The sequence below is a fragment of the Hyperoodon ampullatus genome, assembly GCF_949752795.1.
Source record: "Hyperoodon ampullatus genome assembly, chromosome: 20".
Taxonomy (NCBI): domain Eukaryota; kingdom Metazoa; phylum Chordata; class Mammalia; order Artiodactyla; family Ziphiidae; genus Hyperoodon; species Hyperoodon ampullatus.
In genome coordinates, this window is record NC_136933.1 from 23,275,226 (window position 1) to 23,301,510 (window position 26,285).

General features: G+C 42.1%; 1 protein-coding gene across 3 annotated transcripts in view; it reads left to right on the forward strand.

The window, feature by feature from the left end:
- LRP2BP (LRP2 binding protein) overlaps positions 1-26,285 on the forward strand; it is a gene marked incomplete at both ends in the record, with an annotated part of 36,950 nt that overhangs the window by 9,684 nt on the left and 981 nt on the right. For 2 of the 3 annotated variants that reach the window (XM_079726746.1, XM_079726744.1), the window contains 4 exons: positions 6,535-6,677; positions 6,759-6,864; positions 7,749-7,972; positions 9,361-9,535. In XM_079726746.1, coding sequence (XP_079582872.1) covers positions 6,535-6,677; positions 6,759-6,864; positions 7,749-7,972; positions 9,361-9,535 — 648 coding nt within the window. The remainder of the gene's footprint in view (positions 1-6,534; positions 6,678-6,758; positions 6,865-7,748; positions 7,973-9,360; positions 9,536-26,285) is intronic. The other variant, XM_079726745.1, reaches the window with a different exon arrangement.

Below are 26,285 nucleotides of genomic sequence, written 5' to 3' on the forward strand. Positions count from 1 at the left end.
TCCTCCAAGCTGCACTTGCATAAACAATAAGATGTTTGCCTGAGTTGTTTTCTGGGAACTTGGAGCCAGTGGTATCTAGTTTGAGCTGAGCTGGTTAAGACTAGATAGGACCATCGACTCTCCAGCTGGGCATCCACAGGCGTCCATTGCTTCATGACGTTTTGAACGTGCAGAGGCCTGCATCTTAGTTACACCTGCGCAGAGAGAAGATTACCCGCCAATTCCCACATCTTTTCACAATCACCTTTCCCCATGCCCCGCACGCTCCCCATGCCTCGGACCGCCCTGCTGTTTTATTCCTTATCCCATAAATACCCCGAGCTGCCTGCCTGCTGGGAGGCTGGTGTGAGATTTGTTCTCCCGTCTTCTGGTTTGGCTGCCTCTTGTTGCTGCAAACCTCGGTGTCTCCGTGTTCGGCTTGCTGTGCGTCTGGCAAGACAGATCTGGTTGGGTAACACATGTGGTGAGCCAGCCACGAGGTGAGTCCGGGTGAACCTTTGGCCCATGGTTCGTCGGCCCCTTACAGGCACTGAGGACCTGTGGACCAGCCCGAGCAGCTCCCTGGCGTGTCCGTTCCCAGACTGACCCTGGGTTTTCAGGGAGGCACTGCTGACCTTCCATGCTTAGTTTCATCTTGTAGCAAAGAGAGGCAATGGAGCAGGACCCTATGGTGCTTCCCCTCCATGTCCTCTGCCTGCCTTTAGTCAAAGAATAAATCCAGAGAAGTGAGCAGGTACAGAAGCGAAGGAAAACAAGACCAAGAAATAATAGTTGAGTCACTGAGTGAAGTCAGGGACCATGAGTCCCTTCTCAAGGGCTACAGATAATACTCTGGGCTGTATCCTGGGAGCTGCTTTATAGATACTGAAACCCCCACTAAGTGAAGGAAATTAACTACATGATGACCAGGCTGTAGCCATGACATAAGCTGCCACAGTTCTGAGAACTGGCCTCAAAGAAATGGGAACAAACCGACCCTGGCACTGAAGACTAACTATACTTAAAACAATGAAGATGACGCCGACCAGACCACCACGTGACCAATTTCCAGGTGACTGTCTGGAGCTGACTGGGCTGTTTCTGCATGTAGCCCCTCCCTCCGCCTAAACACCCCTGAAACTCCCCTTTTAAAGTGCTTTCCCACTGATGTGTCAGTGAGGGGTCAGTCTCTGAACGTAAGTCCACCATTCTCCCCGCTGCTGGCCTCAGAAATAAAGCAAACTCTCCACTAGCCTTGCCTCTCGAATATTGACGTTTGAGTGGCGAGCAGGTGGACCCGACTTTCAGTAACATTTTTGGGGTTTTGGGCTTTTGGATTTGGAAGATGTTTTTAGGGTAAACCTCGTTAAAGAAGTGCACCTGTGCCTAGATTATCTTGGGAACCCTGAAGGATCATGGGTCAGAGGCCCACCTGATGGGATTTTGGCAGACAATATAAAAGGTTATAGCTGCTGAGGTACTCTGTACCTGAGTTAAAGGCCCAGGGCTCTGGTTTTTAGTTTTGTTTTGCTCTTGTTTGTCCATGTCTATCTATGTCTGATTGTCTTAATTGTTAGGAATTGGCTACCAGGGGTTGAGCTTCTTGGTGACTGTAGCAAGGACCCTTAGATTTTGTTGCTGCACCCACCTGGGAACAAAGCCCCTTCAAAATGGGCAATGTTAATTCAGTTCCCTCTTGCAGCCCTCTAGGCTACATTCTCCAAAACTGGGAGACTTTCAGTTATGAATCCATGGAAAAATAAAAGATGGTTATTTTTTGTAACACTAAATGACCATAATATCCTCTAGACACTGGAGCACAATGGCCTGAAAATGGATCCTTAAATTACAATAAAACTTTGCAAGTAGGTTTATTTTGTAAACAGGATTAAAAATGGGATGAAATACCTTATGTACAGTCTCTTATGTTGTTGTATCAGAATAAACCTGCGTAGAGTAGATGTAAGGTAATGGTCCAACAGGAAGGAAAAGCAAAGACACCTGTTTTGCTGGATTCTAATGAAAAGGAGGGTGGCTTGCTGTGGACTGAGTGGACGCTCGGATGCTCCTCCTCCACCCTTACAGGGTGGCGCTGCCGCTCCTTCACTGTCAGCATTTGAGCCTCAGGCTCTCGGGCCCCTGTGCCCTCCCCCCACCCCAGTCTCTGAGGGTTGAGAAACAGGAATGGCCTCCCCTCTTATTACCTGCCAGGGTGTGCAGCTTGGCCAGGGCGCTACCCAAATGCGGGTAGGCAAATATCCCTTAAGGCAAGTCCCCACTGGGGCTGTGAATGCTGAGACTGGGCAGCTGATGGGATGGATCTGGGTCCACTTCCCTGTCCGCTTGGGATTTATTTAATTGGAAGAACAATATGCCAACTTATAGAGATGACTCGAGAATGGAAAACCTTCATTGATTGTTTTTTTTTTTCAACCCACAACCTAACCTGGGCAGATGTCCAAAATTTATTAAATACCCTCCTCACTTCAGAAGAGCATAGGATGGTGCTGGATAAAGCTCGAGAGGAGGCAGATCTGCTTCGTGCAGAAACCCCTGGCAACCCGGTGAGGGCTGCTGCATGCGGGGCTGCGCCAAAAGCAGATCCTGATGGGGATGTGAATGCTGGAGACAGGCCCGAATTATTGAGATTTCATTCTTGCAGGATTGAGAAGAGGGATGCCAAAACAAGCCTTAATAAAGTACAGGAGGTAATACAGAAACCAAGTGAGGATCCTTCAGAATTTCCAGAAAGGGTCTTTAAAGCCTATAGGCAACATACAGAGAGAACTTATAAAAGTCAGAGTGACCATTTTTTGGTCAGAGTGCATCCAGTATACAGAAGAAACTGCAAAAGATGGAAGGGCCTTTAGGAATGCCTATGTCTTGACTTGTTGAAACTGCCTTCAAAGTTTCTAATAGCAGAGACCAGGTTCAGGAGAAAAGGGAACAATGGAGAATGAAAGAGGCTGCTCTGCGGGTGGCTACCTTAACACCGGGAAGAGCTGGCTGGAATCAAGGACTCCCACAAGGGACTCGGCAAAAGCTTCCACTCCAACGGGCACCCGATAGCGGGACCCCACCGGTGTGCATATTGCAAACAGGAGGGACACTGGAAAAGAGGGTCCCATCCTAAGTAAGACTCTTGAAGGTAAACAGCTGGCACATCAGATGCCGGAGCTGAGAAAGACAGTGACCAAGAATGACAGGCCCTAGGGGTTCCTTTAAATCTTGTGAAGTCCATCATCTCCCAAGCAGAGCCCTGGATGACTATGACCGTAGGAAATTAACGTGGATTTTGATAGATATTGGGCCATTTACTCAGTTTTAAATACCTGGCTTTCTAAGCTTCCTTCTAAAACTGTTAGTAACTGGGGTGTCCAAAGAAACCTTGAAAATGCCTTTTTTTTTTCCAGCTGCTAAACTGTCAGATGGGGAAAACGCCTCTGAAGCATAGCTTTGTATACATGCCTGAATGCCCCATTCCGCTTCTGAGACGAGATTTACTAACTAAATATCAGTGTTACCTTTGCCCCTGAGTGGACAGACATTAAAGTACCACCAGAGCAGGCTTGCGCATTGCAGGCTCTGTTACTCCAATCCCCAAAAGAACAGCCTGCAACTGTTCCAGAAGAGATTTGCAAAGAGGAGTCCAAAGACCTGGGCAGACGGGAGGCTGGGAATAGCAAAGAGCTCGGCCTATACAGCTTAGGGCACCACCTTAGGTCAGCTTGTACACGATTTAAGAACGATTAGATTGTAAAAGAGACTAATCCAGTAGTCCCTAACCCATATACTCTGCTCACTAATCTGTCCAGACATTGTTGGTTTACTGTATTAGAGTTGAAAGATGCCTTTTCTTGCATATCCTTGTTTTAAATCCCAAGAATTGTTTGCTTTCAAATGGGAAGATCTAGGTACTAAGAATTAAACAACAATACTGCTGGACAGTTAATTCCTCAGGGATTTAGAACTTTACCCGCGATGTTTGGAGACATCCTGGCAAGAGATTTGAGGGGCCCTCAACTAAATGAGGGAGTGCTGCTCCAGGACATAGTTGATACTTATTACCAGTAAAACAAGGGACACCTGAGACCAGAATATGGGTTTTTCTGTTTTTTTTTTCAGAATATGGTTTTGATTTCAACGTTTTTGGTTGAACAGGTCTATCAGGTATCCAAGAAAAAGCAGAGTTCTCAATCCCTCTGTTAAATATTTGGGTTTTGAACTCACAAGGACAGAGAGACTTGCCCTCTAATGGAAGGGAAGCTCTAGCTAGGGCTGCAGCTCCCACCAAGAGATAATTGCAGGAATTTCTGGGAATGGCTGGGTTCTGCTGTATTTGGGTCCCCAACTTTGGACTCATAGCAAAACCCATTTAGGAAGCTCTTAAAGGAGACAATGAACATCTATACTGAAATCATGGAGGATAAACATCCTGAAGACCAGCTCCATCTTCGCCAGTTGGGACCTTATGAGGAATGCACTGAGAAAGGGAAAGCACATTGCAGGAGGAATACCACGGTGGTTCCAACCCTGACGCTGACTTTCCCGAGTGGGCGAGCAAACCCCCAGAAAAAAGCCACGGGAAAGAAATTAAGGTGAGTGGGATTGCTGCGGTGGTGGCTTTGAAAAGTAAAATTTAGAAAGCAGTTTAAATAATTTGCTAGTAACCAGATTGATTATTTTCTTTTGTTCTGCCTTCTCTTTGTTTCTAACCTCCCAGGCTTGGACAATTCAGTGATTAGGATTTTTCAATCTTTGGCAAAAGTAGGTAATTTCTCTAGCTTTTGGATATGTCATCTAAAACCTTCTGTATTTGATCATGCTGACCCCTTGGTTGTGCCTGTCGTTAATTTTTGACCATCCCTAACTTCACTGTGACTTCAGGTGTGAACATATCAAATTAGGCTAATCAACAAAATGTCCTGTCACGTTTTTTTCTTGAATAAGCCAAAATTTGGTCTCCTCATGTCCTCAGAATAAAAAACCAAAAACAAAAATCCCTGGCACCTACCCTTGTCACGGTTCTATTTGGTGAGGATATTGTAGAAACCACACTTAATTCTCCCAGCCTATGTTCCTTCGATACTATCTAAGTGTTTCAGTCAAAGGTGATAATCATCAACACACTCCAATTCGTAAAAAAGTAAGACCCCGATCCCTGGCTCGCCAGTGTCCTAGGTAAAATCCCTAAAAATGAGAGTCGAAATGTTCGCATGTCTGGCATTCTGTATGCCCTCACAGTGTACATATTTGCCCCACCCCGTACCTATTTGTCTACAGTTTTTATTACCAATCTTGGGCCTATGAATGCCTTGACAGCTGGCGCATAAGTGGTATTTGTTTGGGATCAAAATGTTAACTTGAAACCAGGAACAAGAGAATATTCTCAAATGGGTGCTAAATAGTTTGATTCCTCAAGCCCCTGTTAGGCCTATGCCCCTTTTCAGCAGGAATTAGCCAGAGCTGTCCTCACCCTTTTTCCTCAAGAGTTGAGGAATGATCAAAAAGCAAGGGGGGACTGAAACCGTGGGTCAAATCCACTTCACCTGCCTTCACTAATCAAGGTGGTTTTTTAAGACTCATGTGCTCCAAGCAGCATGTAGCCTAAACAAGATGTTTGCCCGGGTTGTTTTCTAGGAACTTGGAATCAGCTGTGTCTAGTTTGAGCTGAGCTGGTTAAGACTGGAGAGAACCACCGACCCTTCAACTGGGCGTGCGTGTCTGTTGCTTAGTGACTTTTTGAATGTGCAGAGGCCTATAGCTTAGTTACACCTGTGCAGAGCAGAGATTCCTGCGCCTTTTTCCAATCGCCTTTCTCCACGCTCCCCACACCTCCAACTGCCCAGCTGCTTTCTTCTTTATCCTATAAATACCCCGAGCTCCTTGCCTTTGGGGAGGCGGATTTGAGATTTGTTCTCCCATCTCCTACTTGGATGCCTTGTAAACCCTCTTTGCTGCAAACCTCGTGGGCTCAGCATTTTAGCTTGCTCTGCGTTGGACAAGAGGAACATAGTCTAGTAAACAGTTTGTGTCTGGGTTTTTGGAGGGAGGAAAGCTTTTGTTGGTGGTTAGAATGTCTTCTGTGTTTTGTGACTATGCAGATGTCATATGAAGATGAGTGTAGTAGACGTAAATTTATCACTGAGCACAGCTAGGGAAAGTGTGCTTGAAGAGAGAAGACAGAGTTTGGGGCTCACACGTGTCCTGTAAGGATTAAAAATGTGGAAGTTACTGGCTATTCTTACACTTTAAGTTCTAAGAACTGTGCCGATTCAGAATAAGGGCTATGAGGAGAGAAGAAGGAAACCATATTGAGATGTAATGCAAATGTGGAAGCTATAAAATGAAGGGAATGCTTTATATCCCAGAGCTCCTGGGAACGCTGACCCAGGAGATGGACTTTTACTTATTTCTAGCCCTGCAGAGTCCAGGACAACCATACCTATTAGGTATAAACTCATGACATTCTACCTCATGTCGGAGGATGAACGCTTTACAGCATTATTGGGAGAAAACTAGGACTTTCTGTTTTGTTCTTTTCCTTTGTGGAAGGAAAAAGGAGTGGAATATATGAAGAAAATTATTGATTCTCCGTGTCCCAAAGCAAGACACTTACAATTTGCAGCAGCTTATAACCTTGGCAGAGCTTATTACGAAGGAAAAGGTGTTAAACAATCAGACGAGGAAGCTGAAAGGTAATCTGACCTGAGAAAAAGATCTTTGTTTTAATCAAATGCTTTAAACAAAGAATAACTTGCCTTGCCCTTCTCTTCTAGTCTGTGGCTTTTTGCTGCAGACAATGGAAATCCAAAAGCTAGTGTGAAGGCTCAAAGTATCCTAGGATTGTATTACTCAACAAAGGAACCCAGAGAGTTAGAGAAGGTAACAGTGATTTGTTTAAATCCTGGCATCCTGTGTAGATTAATATTTGGTGAGGAGTAAGTATGTAGTCTTGAATATCTCTTATATTTCTTTCAGTGTAAAGAAAGCTTACATTTTAGGATCTCCAGGCTCATTTCACCCTTCCTCAACTATGAATGCTGCCTTCCCTGCCTCTTCCAAAGGAGACCACGGATGTGAGCACTTTGTATGCTATAAAAAGCACACATACAAAATATTCTACCATAAAAGGTAAAAGAGGAGGGAGAGTCAGTACAACCTCTTTAATCACCAATGATGGAAACCCTTTCCAAGAAATCTTATAGGGAGAAGGAAATGAGGCGTTAAGGGCAAACTTGTAGGAGGCACGTAACCCCCAAGATCCTTGTCAGATAACTGAGCAGCTACTTGGAAATCGGTTTGAACTAACTCAGATTCACTGTAGCTGAGTACTGAGCAAACGTGCTTGGACCACATGCAGGTTTTTATCCTTGGTTTTCTTTGATCCCGTTGGAGCTCCAAGAGGATCTGAGAGATGGCCGCAATCTCACAACATCAGCTGCTCTCCTCTCCTTGCTGTGCCTCATTACAAAGCCTTTCAGACGCTTGGTTCCTATTTCCCACCTTCTTGGTCCTTCCTCTGGAAAATCTGAAAATCCTGAAACCTGAACAGCTGAGCTTGAGCCAGTGACCTCGCCTGTACTCTGGGCAGACAACAGGTGGGCTCCCCTCAGCACCCTCTCTCAGGCATGCGAAGTTGGTGCTAGCCTGACATACGTTCAGGGGGTTAGAACAATGTCCTAGAGATGAATTAATAGTACTGTCTTATAGAGATATTCCCTTTATAATCCACCTTGTGAGTACTAGGGAATTGTGCTTTCTCCTAGGCATTTTATTGGCATTCAGAAGCTTGTGGCAATGGAAACCTGGAATCCCAGGGTGCACTTGGGCTCATGTACTTTTATGGGCAAGGCATCCACCAGGATAACGAGGCTGCCCTGCATTGCTTGAGGGAAGCAGCAGAGTGTGGAAATGTCTACGCTCAAGGGAATCTCGTGGAGTATTACTGTAAGATGAAATTTTTTACAAAGTGTGTTGCATTTTCCAAAAGGTGAGTAAGCTGGATAAAAGTATTTACAAAAACTCTTACTAGATGTTCTATGCCAGGTCTGTTTAATAGAACTCGCTGCAGTATTGGAAACGATGGCTATTGGTACTGGCAGTGTGGCCAGTGCAACTGAGGACTGAACTTGTAATTTTCACTGGATTTTAATTTTAATAGCCACACGTAGCTCATGGCTACCATATTGAATAGTACATCTGTTAGTCTGCAGAACTTCAATGCCATTTGCTCTGTATACCAGCTAAGTAATCTTACACAAGTTTAACTTTTGGGGCATCAATTGTTCTTTTGTAATCCTGCAGAAGTATTTTCTTCTTGATTAAAAAAAAATAGTGAATATAAAGTGTTTAACACAGCTTGGCACATGAGAGATGTTAAACTTTTTTTCCTACACCCTTAGCCATAGGTTCTATAACTGCACAATTGCAGTATAGCTTGATGAGGACTGTACAATGAGAATGGTTAAAAGACTCCAACACTAACATAAAGTATATGGAAATTTCTCTTCTCTGAGGCCATGTACTTTCCTGCATTTACCCACAATGTACAAATGCAACAGACCTGGGTGTCCTCTAAAACGGCTATAAGGCCATGCTGCCATTTCCCTCTCAATCATGCCCTTCCCACGGAGCCCACAGGTTCCCCGAGCCCCGAGCCCAGTGCGAGGCAGACATCCACACGGCAGGATGAAGGAATTGCTTTTACCCTCTCCTCCCCAACATCATGGCCTCCAGGCAGCAGGCCACTTAAGGGTGTGGTCTCTGATGTCTCAAATCCTCTAGTGCCCATATGGTTAAAACTAAGACTTCAAACAGTTCTTTAAAAAATTGTGGAACTTTCCATCATTGTCCATGTTCCTATTTCCCACAGTATTACGGCTGACGTGGAGTTGACTTGTTTTCATGTAGTTCTCCATTGCTGTATCTGGGTTATAGAGAAGGACTTTTTATTGCCCATTATCATAGATGTGCAAGTTTGTTAATGTGTTTTCTGGTCCTGTGTGACTAAAGTCCAAATTCAAGGTTGATGTTTAAATACCCAAAGAGATAGAAAAATGCCTTTTTCCCCATTGTTTAAATCTGCAAAGTGATAAGAGTTCTTGTAATATTTTAAACTTAATGTTTTTTAGTGGTTATTAAGCCTGACCAGTATAATCCTAGGAAGCCATATAGTAACCACTGTAGTTAGTTCCTCTTCTTCTGGTGTCAGTTGACTGTTCTATTTACCCTTCACCACAGAGCAAACAATTTTGTTCTCAAACTGGTAGAAATAATAGAGAAACCACTTGGGGCACATGGACAGTTTCTGGGCATGTTTATAAAAATGTAAACTGTAACTGATACCGTTTTTAATTTCACAACTGGATGTTGTAACAGGATTGCTGACTACGATGAGACTCATGACATCCCCATGATAGCCCAGGTCACGGACTGTCTCCCAGAATTCATCAGCAGAGGCATAGCCATGGCCTCTTTCTACCACGCACGGTGTCTGCAGCTTGGCTTGGGTATCACAAAGGATGAAGCAACAGCTAAACACTATTATTCTAAAGTAAGCCTGACAACAAATATAAATTGACTCAATAGAAATTTCTGGGTTTTTAGTTGAGACTTGGACATCTTTTTAAATCAGTGGTTTTTTTCCTACTTATTGTGCAGATAACCTCTGTCTACCAAGAGGTTGTCAGACATGCAGCTTGTTTGAAAACAATTCTATCATTTTTTAAAATAATTAAGCACAGATGGTAAAATTTCTATTTTTGATGCAAATTATTCTATTTCACTGTCTGCCACCTAAGGCCCAGCACCAAGACCTTAAACCCAGAACGTGCATGCCTTCTTTCACCCAGAAAAAGTGTGAATCTCTATTTCATTCTGGTACATTAGAGTACATTTCATTAAGGTTTCTTTTTGCATGACATCTACCACACTTAGGTGGATATTGATGAATTTGAGTTAACCAGTTAAAATAAGCCTTTTCATGTTTTAATCCATGTGATCAGTTTATTTAGATAGCGAATGGATTTCACATCTAAAATCAACTGTTAAAAAGTACAGAGGGAGTGTGAAAGGGAATCATGAATAGTAACTGCAAGTTTTTTTAAAAAAAGAAAACAAAAACTGCACACCTTAGGTCCATGACATCCGTAAGTCCAAATGAGAATTAGATCATAAAATTTCATGCAATGCCAAAATGTTCAAGCTGGAGCAGGGAACAAGGCAAGGAACAATTTTCTAAGTCCCTTGCCTAAATCTGATCACGTTACAGCAGTGGTTCTCAAAATTATTTGCATATTAAAATCACATGGGGAATCTCTTAAGAATTCCTAAAGCTCAGGCCTTATTTCAGAAAAATTAAATCACCATCTCCCAGAATGGGACACAAGCAGATTTGTTTAAGCTCCCCAGGAGGTTCCAATGTGTAGGCAAGTTTGGAACCTAAATTATTTTGTTGGAAATTTAAAATTTCCAGAGTATTAAACCCATACCAACACAAATATAGGAACACAGTACAAAAATACAACTGACCTGGGGCTTCCCTGGTGGCACAGTGGTTAAGAATCCACCCGCCAATGCAGGGGACATGGGTTCGAGCCCTGGTCTGGGAAGATCCCACATGCCGTGAAGCAACTGAGCCTGCACTCTAGAGCCTGCACTATAGAGCCCGTGAGCCTCAACTACTGAAGCTCGCGGGCCTAGAGCCCGAGCTCCGCAACAAGAGAAGCCACCGCAATGAGAAGCCCGCATACCTGAAAGAAGAGCAGCCCCAGCTCGATGCAACTAGACAAAGCCCATGCACAGCAACGCAGACCCAGCACAGCCAAAAAAAAAAAAAAAAAAAATACAACTAACCTTTGAGATATTTACCATTATACCATTAGTATGAATAACAGCTGTCTTTGTTTAATCTAAATGTTCTGTATATTATACCAATTTCCAAACCAAGTCAATTTCAGATTCTATGCTATCTTTGGTACCCTTTCCAAGTAAACATAAGCAGAGAGCTCTGGGTGAAAAATATCCTGAAATGTGGTATATGTTCATCCTAAATAAAAGAGCATAATAAACAGATTACAATTTTAAAACTATTTTTCTTATGGTGGGAGATAATACATCCCCATTACTCAATTTTGGCCACTGGATTTTATGGGAGATACTTCCTCTAAGTTTTCTCCATTTTAAAAGTAAGCCAGGGGCCTCCCTGGTGGCGCAGTGGTTGGGAGTCCGCCTGCTGATGCAGGGGATACGGGTTCGTGCCCCGGTCTGGGAGGATCCCATATGCCGCAGAGCCTGCGCATCCAGAGCCTGTGCTCCGCGACGGGAGAGGCCACAACAGTGAGAGGCCCGCGTACCGCAAAAAAAAAAAAAAAAAGTAAGCCAGTGAAGGATCTGGAATCATGTCAGATGAGGCACAATAACAAACTCTGAGTATTTTACTCAGAGAAAAGACTTAAGGGGCTTCTGATAGTGGTCTTCATCAGGCTGAAAGGCTGTCCTACAGAAGAGGCACTGTAGGGAAGGGAGAATGACAGCCCACGGCAGTATGTTACAGGAAAGATAAGGCCGCAGATGAAGAGACCCTGGGCTGAAAGTCAGGAGCCCCAGGCCTGGTCTCAGCTGTGCCACCCTCAGGCTGGGTGACTGCCCACTCCCCTGCCTCTCAGTTTCCAGGAAACCAGCAATGTATGTCCTCCTAGGAACAGTCAACGGTTCTAAAGGGTCGGGGGTGGGGATTTAAGCTTAATACAAAGAATCTTCTAAAATAACTGTTTATAGGTAAAACCTTAGTTTTTATTTCCTAAAGGTGGTGACTTTTTAAATATTTATTTATTTTTGGCTGGGTTGGGTCTTTGTTCCTGCATGTGGGCTTTCTCTAGTTGTGGCGAGCGGGGGCTACTCTTCATTGTAGTTCGCAGGCTTCTCATTGCGGTGGCTTCTCTTGAGCACGGGCTCTAGGCGCACAGTCTTCAGTAGTTGTGGCACGTGGGCTCAGTAGTTGTGGTGCACGGGCTTTGTTGCTCCGTGGCGTGTGGGATCTTCCCAGACCAGGGCTCGAACCCGTGTCCCCTGCATTGGCAGGCAGATTCTTAACCACTGTACCACCAGGAAAGCCCAAGGTGGTGACTTAAAAAAATTTTTTTTATATTGGAGTATAGTTGATTTACAATGTTGTTGGTTTCAGATGGACAGCAAAGTGATTTAGTTATACATATATCTTTTGTTTATTTTTAATTATTTATTTATTTACTTTTGGCTGTGTTGGGTCTTCGTTGCTGCATGTGGGCTTTCTCTAGTTGCAGCGAGTGGGGGCTACTCTTTGTTGCAGTGTGCGGGCCTCTCATTGTGGTGGCTTCTCTTGTTGCAGAGCACGGGCTCCAGGTGCGTGGGCCTCAGCAGTCACGGCACGTGGGCTCAGCAGTTGTGGCTCGCAGGCTCTAGAGCACAGGCTCAGGAGCTGTGGCGCACAGGCTTAGTGGCTCTGCGACATGCGGGATCCTCCCGGACCAGGGCTCGAACCCGTGTCCCCTGCATTGGCAGGCGGACTCTCAACCACTGTGCCACCAGGGAAGCCCCGTATATCTATTCCTTTTCAGATATCTTTCCCATATAGGTTATTACAGAGTATTGAGTAGAGTTCCCTGCATTACACGGTAGATCCTTATTGATTATCTATTTTATATATAGTTGTGTGTATATGTTAATCCCAACCTGCAAATTTATCCCTCCTGCCCCACTTTTCCCTTTTGGTAACCATGTTTGTTTCCGAAGTCTGAGTCTGTTTTGTAAGTAAATTAACTTGTACCACATTTTTAGATTCCACATATAAGTGATATCATATGATACTTGTCTTTCTCTGGCTTACTTCAATTAGTATGATAATATCTAGGTCCATCCATGTTGCTGCAGATGGAATTATTCCATTATTCCAGGTCTTAGTTGCAGCACGTGGGATCTTCGTTGCGGTGTGTGGGATCTTCGTTGCGGTCTGTGGGATCTTTAGTTGCAGCATCTTAACACCTGGCATGCTGCAACTAAAGTACCACGTCTTCTTTACCCATTCATCTGTCAATGGACATTTAGGCTGTTTCTATGTCTTGGCTATTGTGAATAGTGCTGCTATGAACACTGAGGGGCATGTTCTTTTTGAATTACAGTTTTCTCCAGATATATGCCCAGGAGTGGGATTGCAGGATCACATGGCAGCTCTATTTTTATTTTTTTAATTTTTTTACATCTTTATTGGAGTATAATTGCTTTACAATGGTGTGTTAATTTCTGCTTTATAACAAAGTGAATCAGTTATACATATACATATGTTCCCATATCTCTTCCCTCTAGCATCTACCTCCGTCCCACCCTCCCTATCCCACCCCTCTAGGTGGTCACAGAGCACCGGGCAGCTCTATTTTTAGCTTTTTGAGGAAACTCCATACTGTTTTCCATAGTGGCTGCACCAATTTACATTCCCCCCAACTTTGTAGGAGGGTTCCCTTTTCTCCACACGCTCTGCAGCATTTGTTACTTGTAGACTTTTTTTTTTTTACATTTTTATTGGAGTATAATTGCTTTACAATGGTGTGTTACTTTCTGCTTTATAACAAAGTGAATCAGTTATACATATACATATGTTTCCATATCTCTGCCCTCTTGCATCTCTCTCCCTCCCTCCCTCCCACCTTCCCTATCCCACCCCTCTAGGTGGTCACAAAGCACCGAGCTGATCTCCCTGTGCTATGGGGCTGCTTCCAACTAGCTATCTATTTTACGTTTGGTAGTATATATATATCCATGCCACTCTCTCACTTTGTGACAACTTACCCTTCCACCTCCCCATATCCTCAAGTCCATTCTCTAGTAGGTCTCTCTCTTTATTCCTGTCTTACCCCTAGTTTCTTCATGACATTTTTTTCTTAGATTCCATATATATGTGTTAGCACATGATATTTGTCTTTCTCTTTCTGACTTACTTCACTCTGTATGACAGACTCTAGGTCCATTCACCTCACTACAAATAACTCAATTTCGCTTCTTTTTATGGCCAAGTAATATTCCATTGTATATATGTACCACATCTTCTTTATCCATTCATCCAATGATGGACAGTTAGGTTGCTTCCATCTCCTGGCTATTGTAAATAGAGCTGCAATGAACATTTTGGTACATGACTCTTCTTGAATTATGGTTTTCTTAGGGTATATGCCTAGTAGTGGGATTTGCTGTGTCATATGGTAGTTCTATTTGTAGTTTTTTAAGGAGCCTCCATACTGTTCTCCATAGTGGCTGTACCAATTCACATTCCCACCAGCAGTGCAAGAGTGTTCCCTTTTCTCCATACCTTCTCCAGCATTTATTGTTTCTAGATTTTTTGATGATGGCCATTCTGACTGGTGTGAGATGATATCTCATTGTAGTTTTGATTTGCATTTCTCTAATCATTAATGATGTTGAGCATTCTTTCATGTGTTTGTTGGCAATTTGTATATCTTCTTTGGAGAAATGTCTATTTAGGTCTTTTGCCTATTTTTGGATTGGGTTGTTTGTTTTTTTGTTATTGAGCTGCGTGAGCTGCTTGTAAATTTTGGAGATTAATCCTTTGTCAGTTGCCTCATTTGCAAATATTTTCTCCCATTCTGATGGTTGTCTTTTGGTCTTGTTTATGGTTTCCTTTGCTGTGCAAAAGCTTTTAAGTTCCATTAGGTTCCATTTGTTTATTTTTGTTTTTATTTCCATTTCTCTAGGACGTGGGTAAAAAGGATCTTGCTGTGATTTATGTCATAGAGTGTTCTGCCTATGTTTTTCTCTAAGAGTTTGATAGTTTCTGGCCTTACATTTAGGTCTTTAATCCATTTTGAGCTTATTTTTGTGTATGGTGTTAGGGAGTGATCTAATCTCATACTTTTACATGTACCTGTCCAGTATTCCCAGCACCACTTATTGAAGAGACTGTCCTTTCTCCACTGTACATTCCTGCCTCCTTTATCAAAGATAAGGTGACCATATGTGCGTGGGTTTACCTCTGGGCTTTCTATCCTGTTCCATTGATCTATCTTTCTGTTTTTGTGCCAGTACCATACTGTCTTGATTACTGTAGCTTTGTAGTATAGTCTGAAGTCAGGGAGCCTGATTCCTCCAGCTCCGTTTTTCATTCTCAAGATTGCTTTAGCTATTTGGGGTCTTTTGTGTTTCCATACAAATTATGAAATTTTTGGTTCTAGTTCTGTGAAAAATGCCAGTAGTAGTTTGCTAGGGATTGCAGTGAATCTGTAGATTGCTTTGGGTAGTAGAGTCATTTTCACAATATTGATTCTTCCAATCCAAGAACATGGTCTATCTCTTCATCTATTTGTATCATCTTTAATTTCTTTCATCAGTGTCTTATAATTTTCTGCATACAGGTCTTTTGTCTCCTTAGGTAGGTTTATTCTTAGATATTTTATTCTTTGTGTTGCAATGGTAAATGGGAGTGTTTTCTTAATTTCACGTTCAGATTTTTCTCATTAGTGTATAGGAATGCTAGAGATTGCTGTGCATTAATTTTGTATCCTGCAACTTTACCTAATTCATTGATTAGCTCTAGCAGTTTTCTGGTAGCATCTTTAGGATTCTCTGTATAGTATCATGTCATCTGCAAACAGTGACAGCTTTACTTCTTCTTTTCTGCTTTGGATTCCTTTTATTTCCTTTTCTTCTCTGATTGCTGTGGCTAAAACTGTGAAAACTATGTTGAATAAGAGTGGTGAGAGTGGGCAACCTTGTCTTGTTACTGATCTTAGTGGAAATGGTTTCAGTTTTTCACCATTGAGGATGATGTTGGCTGTGGGTTTGTCATATATGGCCTTTATTATGTTGAGGAAATTTCCCTCTATGCCTACTTTCTGCAGGGTTTTTCTCATAAATGGGTGTTGAATTTTGTTGAAAGCTTTCTCTGTATCTATTGAGATGATCATATGGTTTTTCTCCTTCAGTTTGTTAATATGGTGTATCACGTTGATTGATTTGCGTATATTGAGGAATCCTTGCATTCCTGGAATAAACCCCACTTGATCATGGTGTATGATCCTTTTAATGTGCTGTTGGATTCTGTTTGCTAGTATTTTGTTGAGGATTTAGGCATTTATGTTCATCAGTGATACTGGCCTGTAGTTTTCTTTCTTTGTGACATCCTTGTCTGGTTTTGGTATCAGGGTGATTGTGGCCTTGTAGAATGAGTTTGGGAGTGTTCCTCCCTCTGCTCTATTTTGGAAGAGCTTGAGAAGGATAAGTTTTAGCTCTTCTCTAAATGTTTGATAGAATTCGCCTGTGAAGCCATCTGGTCCTGGGCTTTTGTTTGTTGGAAGATTTTTAATCACAGTTTTAGTTTCAGTGCTTGTGATTGGTCTGTTCATATTTTCTATTTCTTCCTGATTCAGTCTTGGCAGGTTGTGCATTTCTAAGAATTTGTCCATTTCTTCCAGGTCGTCCATTTTATTGGCATAGAGTTGCTTGTAGTAATCTCTCATAGTCTTTTGTATTTCTGCAGTGTCAGTTGTTACTTCTCCTTTTTCATTTCTAATTCTATTGATTTGAGTCTTCTCCCTTTTTTTCTTGATGAGTCTGGCTAATGGTTTATCAATTTTGTTTATCTTCTCAAAGAACCAGCTTTAAGTTTTATTGATCTTTGCTATTGTTTCTTTCCTTCATTTCTTTTTCATTTATTTCTGCTCTGATCTTTATGATTTCTTTCCTTCTGCTAACTTTGGGTGTTTTTTGTTCTTCTTTCTCTAATTGCTTTAGGTGCAAGGTTAGGTTGTTTATTTGAGATGTTTCTTGTTTCTTAAGGTAGGATTGCATTGCTATAAACTTCCCTCTTAGAACTGCTTTTGCTGCATTCCATAGGTTTTGGGTCGTTGTGTCTCCATTGTCATTTGTTTCTAGGTATTTTTTGATTTACTCTTTGATTTCTTCAGTGCTCACTTCGTTATTAAGTAGTGTATTGTTTAGCCTCCATGTGTTTGTATTTTTTTTACAGATCTTTTCCTGTAATTGATATCTAGTCTCATAGCGTTGTGGTTGGAAAAGATACGTGATACAATTTCAATTTTCTTAAATTTACCAAGGCTTGATTTGTGACCCAAGATATGATCTATCCTGGAGAATGTTCCATGAGCACTTGAGAAAAATGTGTATTCTGTTCTTTTTGGATGGAATGTCCTATAAATATCAATTAAGTCCATCTTGTTTAATGTGTCATTTAAAGCTTGTGTCTCCTTATTTATTTTCATTTTGGTTGATTTGTCCATTGGTGAAAGTGGAGTGTTAAAGTCCCCTACTATGATTGTGTTACTGTCAGTTTCCCCTTTTATGGCTGTTAGTATTTGCCTTATGTATTGAGGTGCTCCTATGTTGGGTGCATATATCTTCTTCTTGGATCGATCCCCTGATCATTATGTAGTGTCCTTCTTTGTCTCTTTTAATAGTCTTTATTTTAAAGTCTATTTTGTCTGATATGAGAATTGCTACTCCAGCTTTCTTTTGGTTTCCATTTGCATGGAATATCTTTTTCCATCCCCTCACTTTCAGTCTGTATGTGTCTGTAGGTCTGAAGTGGGTTTCTTGTAGACAGCATATATATGGGTCTTGTTTTTGTATCTGTTCAGCCAGTCTGTGTCTTTTGGTGGGAGCATTTAATCCATTTACATTTAAGGTAATTATCGATATGTATGTTCCCATTCCCATTTTCTTAATTGTTTTGGGTTTCTTATTGTAGGTCTTTTCCTTGTCTTGTGTTTCTTGCCTAGAGACCTTCCTTTAGCATTTGTTGTAAAGCTGGTTTGGTGGTGCTGAACTCTCTCAGCTTTTGCTTGTCTGTAAAGGTTTTAATTTCTCCATCAAATCTGAATGAGATCCTTGCTGGGTAGAGTAATCTTGGTTGTAGGTTTTTCTCCATCATCACTTTAAATATGTCCTGCCAGTCCCTTCTGGCTTGCAGAGTTTCTGCTGAAAGATCGGCTGTTAACCTTATGGGGATTCCCTTGTGTGTTATTTGTTGTTTTTCCCTTGCTGCTTGTAATATGTTTTCTTTGTATTTAATTTTTGACAGTTTGATTAGTATGTGTCTTGATGTGTTTCTCCTTGAATTTTTCCTGTATGGGACTCTCTGTGCTTCCTGGACTTGATTAACTATTTCCTTTCCCATATTAGGGAAGTTTTCAACTATAATCTCTTCAAATATTTTCTCAGTCCCTTTCTTTTTCTCTTCTTCTTCTGGGACCCCTATAATTCGAATGTTGGTGCGTTTAATGTTGTCCCAGAGGTCTCTGAGACTGTCCTCAGTTCTTTTCATTCTTTTTTCTTTCTTCTGCTCTGCAGTAGTTATTTCCACTATTTTATCTTCCAGGTCACTTATCCGTTCTTCTGCCTCAGTTATTCTGCTATTGATCCCTTCTAGAGTATTTTTAATTTCATTTATTGTGTTGTTCATCATTGCTTGTTTCCTCTTTAGTTCTTCTAGGTCCTTGTTAAATGTTTCTTGCATTTTGTCTATTCTATTTCCAAGATTTTGGATCATCTTTACTATCATTATTCTGAATTCTTTTTCAGGTAGACTGCCTATTTCCTCTTCATTTGCTAGGTCTGGTGGGTTTTTATCTTGCTCCTTCATCTGTTCTGTGTTTTTCTGTCTTCTCATTTTGCTTATCTTACTGTGTTTGGGGTCTCCTTTTTGCAGGCTGCAGGTTCGTAGTTCCCGTTGTTTTTGGCGTCTGTCCCCAGTGGTTAATGTTGGTTCAGTGGGTTGTGTAGGCTTCCTGGTGGAGGGGACTAGTGCCTCTGTTCTGGTGGATGAGGCTGGATCTTGTCTTTCTGGTGGACAGGTCCATGTCTGGTGGTGTGTTTTGGTGTGTCTGTGGCCTTATTATGATTTTAGTCAGCCTCTCTCCTAATGGATGGGGCTGTGTTCCTGTCTTGCTAGTTGTTTGTCATAGGGTGTCCAGCACTGTAACTTGCTGGTCGTTGAGTGAAGCTGGGTCTTGGTGTTGAGATGGAGATCTCTGGGAGATTCTCGCCATTTCATATTACGTTGAGCTGGGATGTCTCTCGTGGACCAGTGTTCTGAAGTTGGCTCTCCCACCTCAGAGGGACAGCAGTGACTCCTGGCTGCAGCACCAAGAGCCTTTCATCCACACAGCTCAGAATAAAAGGGAGAAAAAGTAGAAAGAAAGAAAGAAAGAAAGAAAGAGGATAAAATAAAATAAGGTAAGATAAAATAAAGTTATTAAAATAAAAGACAAAAAGTAGTTATTAAGAAAAAAAATTTTTTAAGTAAAAAAAAAAACAAAAAACGGACGGACAGAACCTTAGGACAAATGGTGAAAGCAAAGCTATACAGACAGAATCTCACACAGAAGCATACACATACACACTCACAAAAAGGGGAAAAGGGGAAAAAATAATGTCTCCCTCTCAAAGTCCACCTCCTCAATTTGGGATGATTTGTTGTCTATTCAGGTATTCCACAGATGCAGGGTACATCAAGTTGATTGTGGAGATTCGATCCGCTGCTCCTGAGGCTGCTGGGAGAAATTTCCCTTTCTCTTCTTTGTTTGCACAGCTCCCGGGGTTCAGCTTTGGATTTGGCCCCATCTCTGCTTGTAGGTCGCCTGAGGGCGTCTGTTCTTCGGTCAGACAGGACGGGGTTAAAGGAGCAGCCTTTTCGGGAACTCTGGCTCACTCAGGCCGGGGGGAGGGAGGGGTACGGATTCAGGTCAAGCCTGCAGCGGCAGAGGCCGGCGTGATGTTGCACCAGCCTGAGGCGCACCGTGCATTCTCCCAGGGAAGTTGTCCCTGGATCCCGGGACCCTGGCAGTGGCGGGCCGCACAGGCTCCCAGGAGGGGAGGTGTGGACAGTGACCTGTGCTCGCACACAGGCTTCTTGGTGGTGGCGGCAGCAGCAGCCCCAGCGTCCCAGGCCCATCTCTGGGGTCCGCGCTTTCAGCCGCGCCTCGCGCCCGTCTCTGGAGCTCCTTTAAGCAGCGCTCTGAATCCCCTCTCCTCACGCACCAGGAAACAAAGAGGGAAGAAAGTCTCCTGCCTCTTTGGCAGGTCCAGACTTTTTCCCGGACTCCCTCCCGGCTAGCCTTGGTGCACTAACCCCTTCAGGCTGTGTTCACGCTGCCAGTCCTCTCCCTGCGCTCCAACCAAAGCCCGAGCCTCAGCTCCCAGCCCCGCCCGCCCCGGCGGGTGAGCAGAGAAGCCTCAGGCTGGTGAGTGCCGGTCGGCACCGATCCTCCATGCGGGAATCTCTCCGCTTTGTCCTCCGCACCCGTTGCTGTGCTCTCCACGGTTCCGAAGCTCCCCCCTCCACCACCCGCAGTCTCCGCCCATGAAAGGGCTTCCTAGTGTGTGGAAACCTTTCCTCCTTCACGGCTCCCTCCCACTGGTGCAGGTACCGTCCCTATTCTTTTGTCTCTGTTTATTCTTTTTTCTTTTGCCCTACCCAGGTACATGGGGAGTTTCTTGACTTTTGGGAGGTCTGAGGTCTTCTGCCAGCATTCAGTAGGTGTTTTGTAGGAGCTGTTACACGTGCAGATGTATTTCTGATGTATTTGTGGGGAGGAAGGTGATCTCCACGTCTTACTCTTCCGCCATCTTCCCCCAACCTCCTCTTGTAGACTTTTTAATGATGGCTGTTCTAACGGATGTTAGGTGATACCTCACTGTAATTTTGACTTGCTTTTCTCTAATCAGCGACATTGAGCATCTTTTCATGTGCTTTTTGGCCGTCTGTCTGTCTTAGATCTTCTGCCCATTTTTTGATTGGTTGTTTTTTTTTTTTCAACATACTGAGCTGCATGAGCGCAATTATTTTGTACTGGGTTGGCCAAAAAGTTCATTTGGGTTTTCCCATAACGTCTTATGGAAAAACCAAAATGAACTTTTTGGCCAACCCAATATATTTTGGAGATTACAAATGATGCAACCAACAAGGGATTAAATATTCTTTCTGTGGGTTGTCTTTTCATTTTGTTTATGGTTTCCTTTGCTGTGCGAAAGCTTTTAAGTTTAATTAGGGTTCCATTTGTTTATTTTTGTTTGTATTTTCATTACTCTAGGAGGTGGAACCAAAAAGATATTGTGATTTATGTCAGAGTGTTCTGCCTATGTTTTCCTCTATGACTTTTATAGTATCTAGTCTTACATTTAGGTCTTTAATCCATTTTGAGTTTATTTTTGTGTATGATGTTAGAGAATGTTATAATTTCATTCTTTTACACGTAGCTGTCCAGTTTCCCCAGCACCACTTATTGAAGAGACTGTCTTTTCTCTATTGTATATTCTTACCTTCTTTGTTGTAAATTAATTGACCATAGGTGTGTGGGTTTACTTCTGGGCTTTCTATCCTGTTCCACTGATCTGCAAGTCTGTCTTTGTGCCAGCACCATACTGCAGCTTTATACTATAGTCTGAAGTCAGGGAGCCTGATTCCTCCAGCTCCGTTTTTCTTTCTCAAGATTGCTTTGGCTTTTTGGAGTCTTTTGGGTTTCCATACAAATTTAAAAATTTTTTGTTCTAGTTCTGTGAAAAATGCCATTGGTAATTTGATAGGGATTGCATTGAATCTGTAGATTGGCTTGGGCAGTATAATCATTTTGACAATATTGATTCTTTCAATCCAAAAACATGGTATATCTTTCCATCTGTTGGTGTCATCCGATTTCTTTCATCAGTGTCTTACAGTTTTCGGAGTATAGGTCTTTTGCCTCCTTAGCTAGGTTATTTCTGGGTATTTTATTCTTTTTGATGCAATGGTAAATGGGAGTGTTTCCTTAATTTCTCTTTCTGATCTTTCATTGTTAGTGTGTAGGAATGCAAGAGATTTCTCTATTATTTTTGTATCCTGCAACTTTACCAAATTCATTGATGAGCTCTAGTAGTGTCCTGGTAGCATCTTTAGGATTTTCTACGTATAGTGTCATGTCATCTGCAAACAGTGACAGTTTTACTTCTTTTCCAATTTGGATTCCTTTTATTTCTTTTTCTTCTCTGATTGCTGTGGCTAGGACTTCCAAAACTATGTTGAATAAAAGTGGCAAGAGTGGACATCCTTGTCTTGTTCTTGATCTTAGAGGGAATGCTTTCAGCTTTTCACTACTAAGATGTTAGCTGTGGGTTTGTCATATATGGCCTTCATTATGTTGAGGTAGGTTCCCTCTATGCCCACTTTCTGAACAGGTTTTATCATAAATGGGTGTTGAATTTTGTCAAAAGCTTTTTTCTGCATCTATTAAAATGATCATATGGTTTTTATTCAATTTATTAACATGGTGTATCACACTGATTTGCGGATATTGAAAAATCCTTGCATCCATGGGATAAATCCCACTTGATGATGATGTATGATCCTTTTAATGTATTGTTGGATTTGCTTTGCTAGTATTTTGTTGAGGATTTTCGCATCTATGTTCATTGGTGATATTGGCCTGTAATTTTCTTTTCTTGTGGTATCTTTGTCTGGTTTTGGTTATCAGGGTCATGGTGGCCTCATAGAATGAGTTTTGGAGTATTCCTTCCTCTAAAAATTTTTGAAATAGTTTCAGAAGGATAGGTGTTAACTCCTCTCTAAATGTTTGATAGAATTTGCCTGCGAAAACATCTGGTCCTGGATTTTTGTTTGTTGGGAGTTTTTAAATCAGTTTCAATTTCAGTACTTGTAATTGGTCTGTTTGTATTTTTTATTTCTTCCTGGTTTAGTTTTGAGAGATTGTATCTTCCTAAGAATTTGTTCATTTCTTCTAGGTTGCCATTTTATTGGCATAAAGTTGCTTGTAGTAAGTAGTTTCTTATGATCCTGTGTATTTCTGTGGTGCCAGTTGTAACTTCTCCTTTTTAATTTGAGCCCTTCCCCTTTTTTTCTTGATGAGTCTGGCTAAAGGCTTATCAGTGTTTATCTGTTCAAAGAACCAGCTTTCAGTTTCATTGATCTTTTCTCTTGTTCATTTCTACTTCATTTAGTTTTGATCTGATCTTTATGATTTCTTTCTTTCTGCTAACTTTGGGTTTTGTTTGTTCTTTTTCTCTGGTTGCTTTAGGTGTAAGGTTAGGTTGTTTATTGGGGATTTTTCTTGTTTCCTGAGTTAAGACTGTATTGCTATAAACTTCCCTCTTAGACCTGCTATTGCTGAGTCCCATAGGGTTGAATCATTGTTTTCATTTTCTTTTGTCTCTAGGTATTTTTTGATTTCCTTTTTGATTTCTTCAGTGATTCATTGGTTGTTTAGTAGCATATTGTTTAGCCTCCACGTGTTTGTGCTTTTTACAGTTTAATTCTTGTAGTTGATTTCTAATCTCATAGCATTGTGGTCAGAAAAGATGCTTGATATGATTTCAATTTTCTTAAATTTACTGAGGCTCGCTTTATGGCTCAGCATGTGATCTATCCTGGATAATTTTCCATGTGCACTTGAAAAGAACGTGGCTTCTGCTGCTTTCAGATGGATTGTTCTGTAAATATCAACTAAGTTCATCTGGTCTAATGCATCATTTAAAGCCTGTGTTTCCTTACTGATTTTCTGTCTGGATGATCTGCCCATTCAGGTAGTGGCATGTTAAAGTCTCCCAGTATTACTGTCAGTTTCTCCTTTTATGGCTGTTAGCAGTTGCCTTACATATTGAAGTGCTCCTATGTTGGGTGCATATATAATTTTTATGTCTTCTTGGATTGATCCCTTGATCATTATGTAGTGTCCTTCTTTGTCTCTTGTAACAGTCTTTATTTAAAATCGATTTTGTCTGAGATGAGAATTGCTACTCCAGCTTTCTTTTGATTTCCATTTGCATGGAATATGTTTTTCCATCCCCTCACTTTCAGTCTGTATGTGTCCCTAGGTCTGAAGTGGGTCTCTTGTAGAGAGCATATATATGGGTCTTGTTTTTGTATCTGTTCAGCCAGTCTGTGTCTTTTGGTGGGAGTATTTAATCCATTTACATTTAAGGTAATGACCGATATGTATGTTCTTATTGCCATTTTGTTAATTGTTTTGGATTTGTTTCTGTAGGTCTTTTTTCTTCCCTTCCTCTTTTGTTCCCTTCTCTTGTGATTTGACGACTACTTTAGTGTTGTGTTTGGATTTTTTTCTTTTTTGCATGTTTATCTATTGTACATTTTTGGTTTGCAGTTACCATGAGGTTTTGATATAGCAGGCTATATATATACAAGATTGTTTTAAGTTGCTGGTCTCTTAATTTCAAATGCATTTCCAATATCCTGCATTTGTACTCTCCTCATGATTGCTGGTTTCGATATATTTGTGTGTGGATGATTTCCTATGTTTACTGTATGTTTGCCTTAACTGGTGAGCTTTCCCATTTGTAATTTTCTTGCTTCTAGTCGTGGGCTTTTCTTTTCCACCTCGAGAAGTTCCTGGAGCATTTGCTGTAAAGCTGGTTTGGTGGTGCCAAATTCTCTTAGCTTTTGCTTGTCTGTAAAGCTTTTGATTTCTCCAAATCTGAACAAGAGCATTGCTGGGTATTCTTGGTTGTAGGTTTTTCCCTTTCATCACTTTAAATATATTGTGCCACTCCCTTCTGGCCTGCAGTTTCTGCTAAAAAATCAGCTGATAACTGTATAGGGATTCCCTTGTATGTTATTTGTTGCTTTTCCCTTGTTGCTTTTAATATTTTGTCTTTACCTTTTGTCAATTTGATTAATGTGTCTCAGCATTTTCCTCCTTGGGTTTATCCTGTATGGGACTCTCTGCACTTCCTGGACTTGGGTGACTGTTTCCTTTCCCATGTTAGGGAAGTTTTCAGCTATTATCTCTTCAAATATTTTCTCAGGCCCTTTCTCTCTCTCTTATCCTTCTGTGGCCCCTATAATGCAAATGTTGGTGTGCTTAATGTTGTCCCAGAGGTCTCTTAGACTGTCCTGCTTTCTTTTCATTCTTTTTTCTTCATTCTGTTCTGGGGCAGTGATTTCCACCACTCTGTCTTCCAGCTCACTTACCTGTTCTTCTGCCTCAGTTATTCTGCTATTCCTTCTAGTGTATTTTTCATTTCAGTTATTGTATTGTCCAACTGTTTGTTCTTTAAATCTTCTAGCTCTTTGTTAAACATTTCTTTTAGCTTCTTGGTCTGTGCCTCCATTCTTTTTCTGAGACCTTGGATCATCTTTACTTCATTACTCTGAATTCTTTTTCAGGTAGATTGCCTATCTCCACTTTACTTAGTTCTTCTGGGGTTTTATCTTGTTCCTTCCTCTGGAACATATTCCTGTGCCGTCTCATTTTATCTAACTTTCTGTGTTTGCTGTCCCGCAGGCTACAGGATTGTAGCTCCTCATGCTTGTAGTGTCTGCCCCCCTGGTGAGTGACGCTGATCTAACAGGCTTGTGCAGGCTTCCTGGTGGGAGGGACTGATGCCTCCTCAGTGGTGGGTGGAGCTGGGTCTTGTTCCTTTGATGGGCAGGGGTGTATTGAGGCAGCTGTGGGCTCAGGAAGACTTTAAGCAACTTGTCTGCTGATGGGTGGGGCTGTGCTCCTGCCCTGTTGGTAGTTTGGCCTGAGGCTTCCCAGCACTGGAGCCTTGGGCTGTTGGGTGGGGCCAGGTCTTGGCATTGCAATGGCAGCCTCCAGGACACCTCACGCTGATGAGTACTCCCCAGTACCTGTGCCACCAGTGTCCTTGTCCCCACAGTGAGCCACAGCTGCCCTCCACCTCCCCCAGGAGACCCTCCAAGACGAGCAGGTAAGTCTGGCCTAGGCTTCTATTAAGTCACTCCTTTTTCCCCTGGGTCCTGGTGCACATGAGACCTTGTGTGCACCCTCCAAGAGTGGTGTCTGTTTGCCCCAGTCCTCTGGAGCTCCTGCAATCAAGTCCCGCTGGCCTTCAAAGCCAAATGCTCTGGTGGTTCCTCCTCCCGATGCCAGACCACTGGAGCCTGACATGGGGGCTCAGAACTCTCACTCCTATGGGAGAACCTCACAATATAATTATTTTCCAGTTTGTGGGTCACCTACCCAGTGGATATGGGATTTGATTGTATCATGAATGCAACCCTCCTACCATCTTGTGGCTTGTTTTTCGAAGAAGAGTATCTTTTTTGGTGGCTTCTAGTCTTTTGTCAATGCTTGTTCAGCAGTTGTGAGTTTGGTGTTTTTGTGAGAGGAGGTGAGCTCAGGTCCTTCTAGTCTGCCATCTTATCCTCATCCCCTATATATACTAATTTGTACATGATTATGGAGACTGCTAAGACCGTCTGTCATCTGCAAGCCGGGAGACTCAGAAAAGCTGGTGGTTTAGTTCCAGTCTGAGTCTGAAGGCCTGAG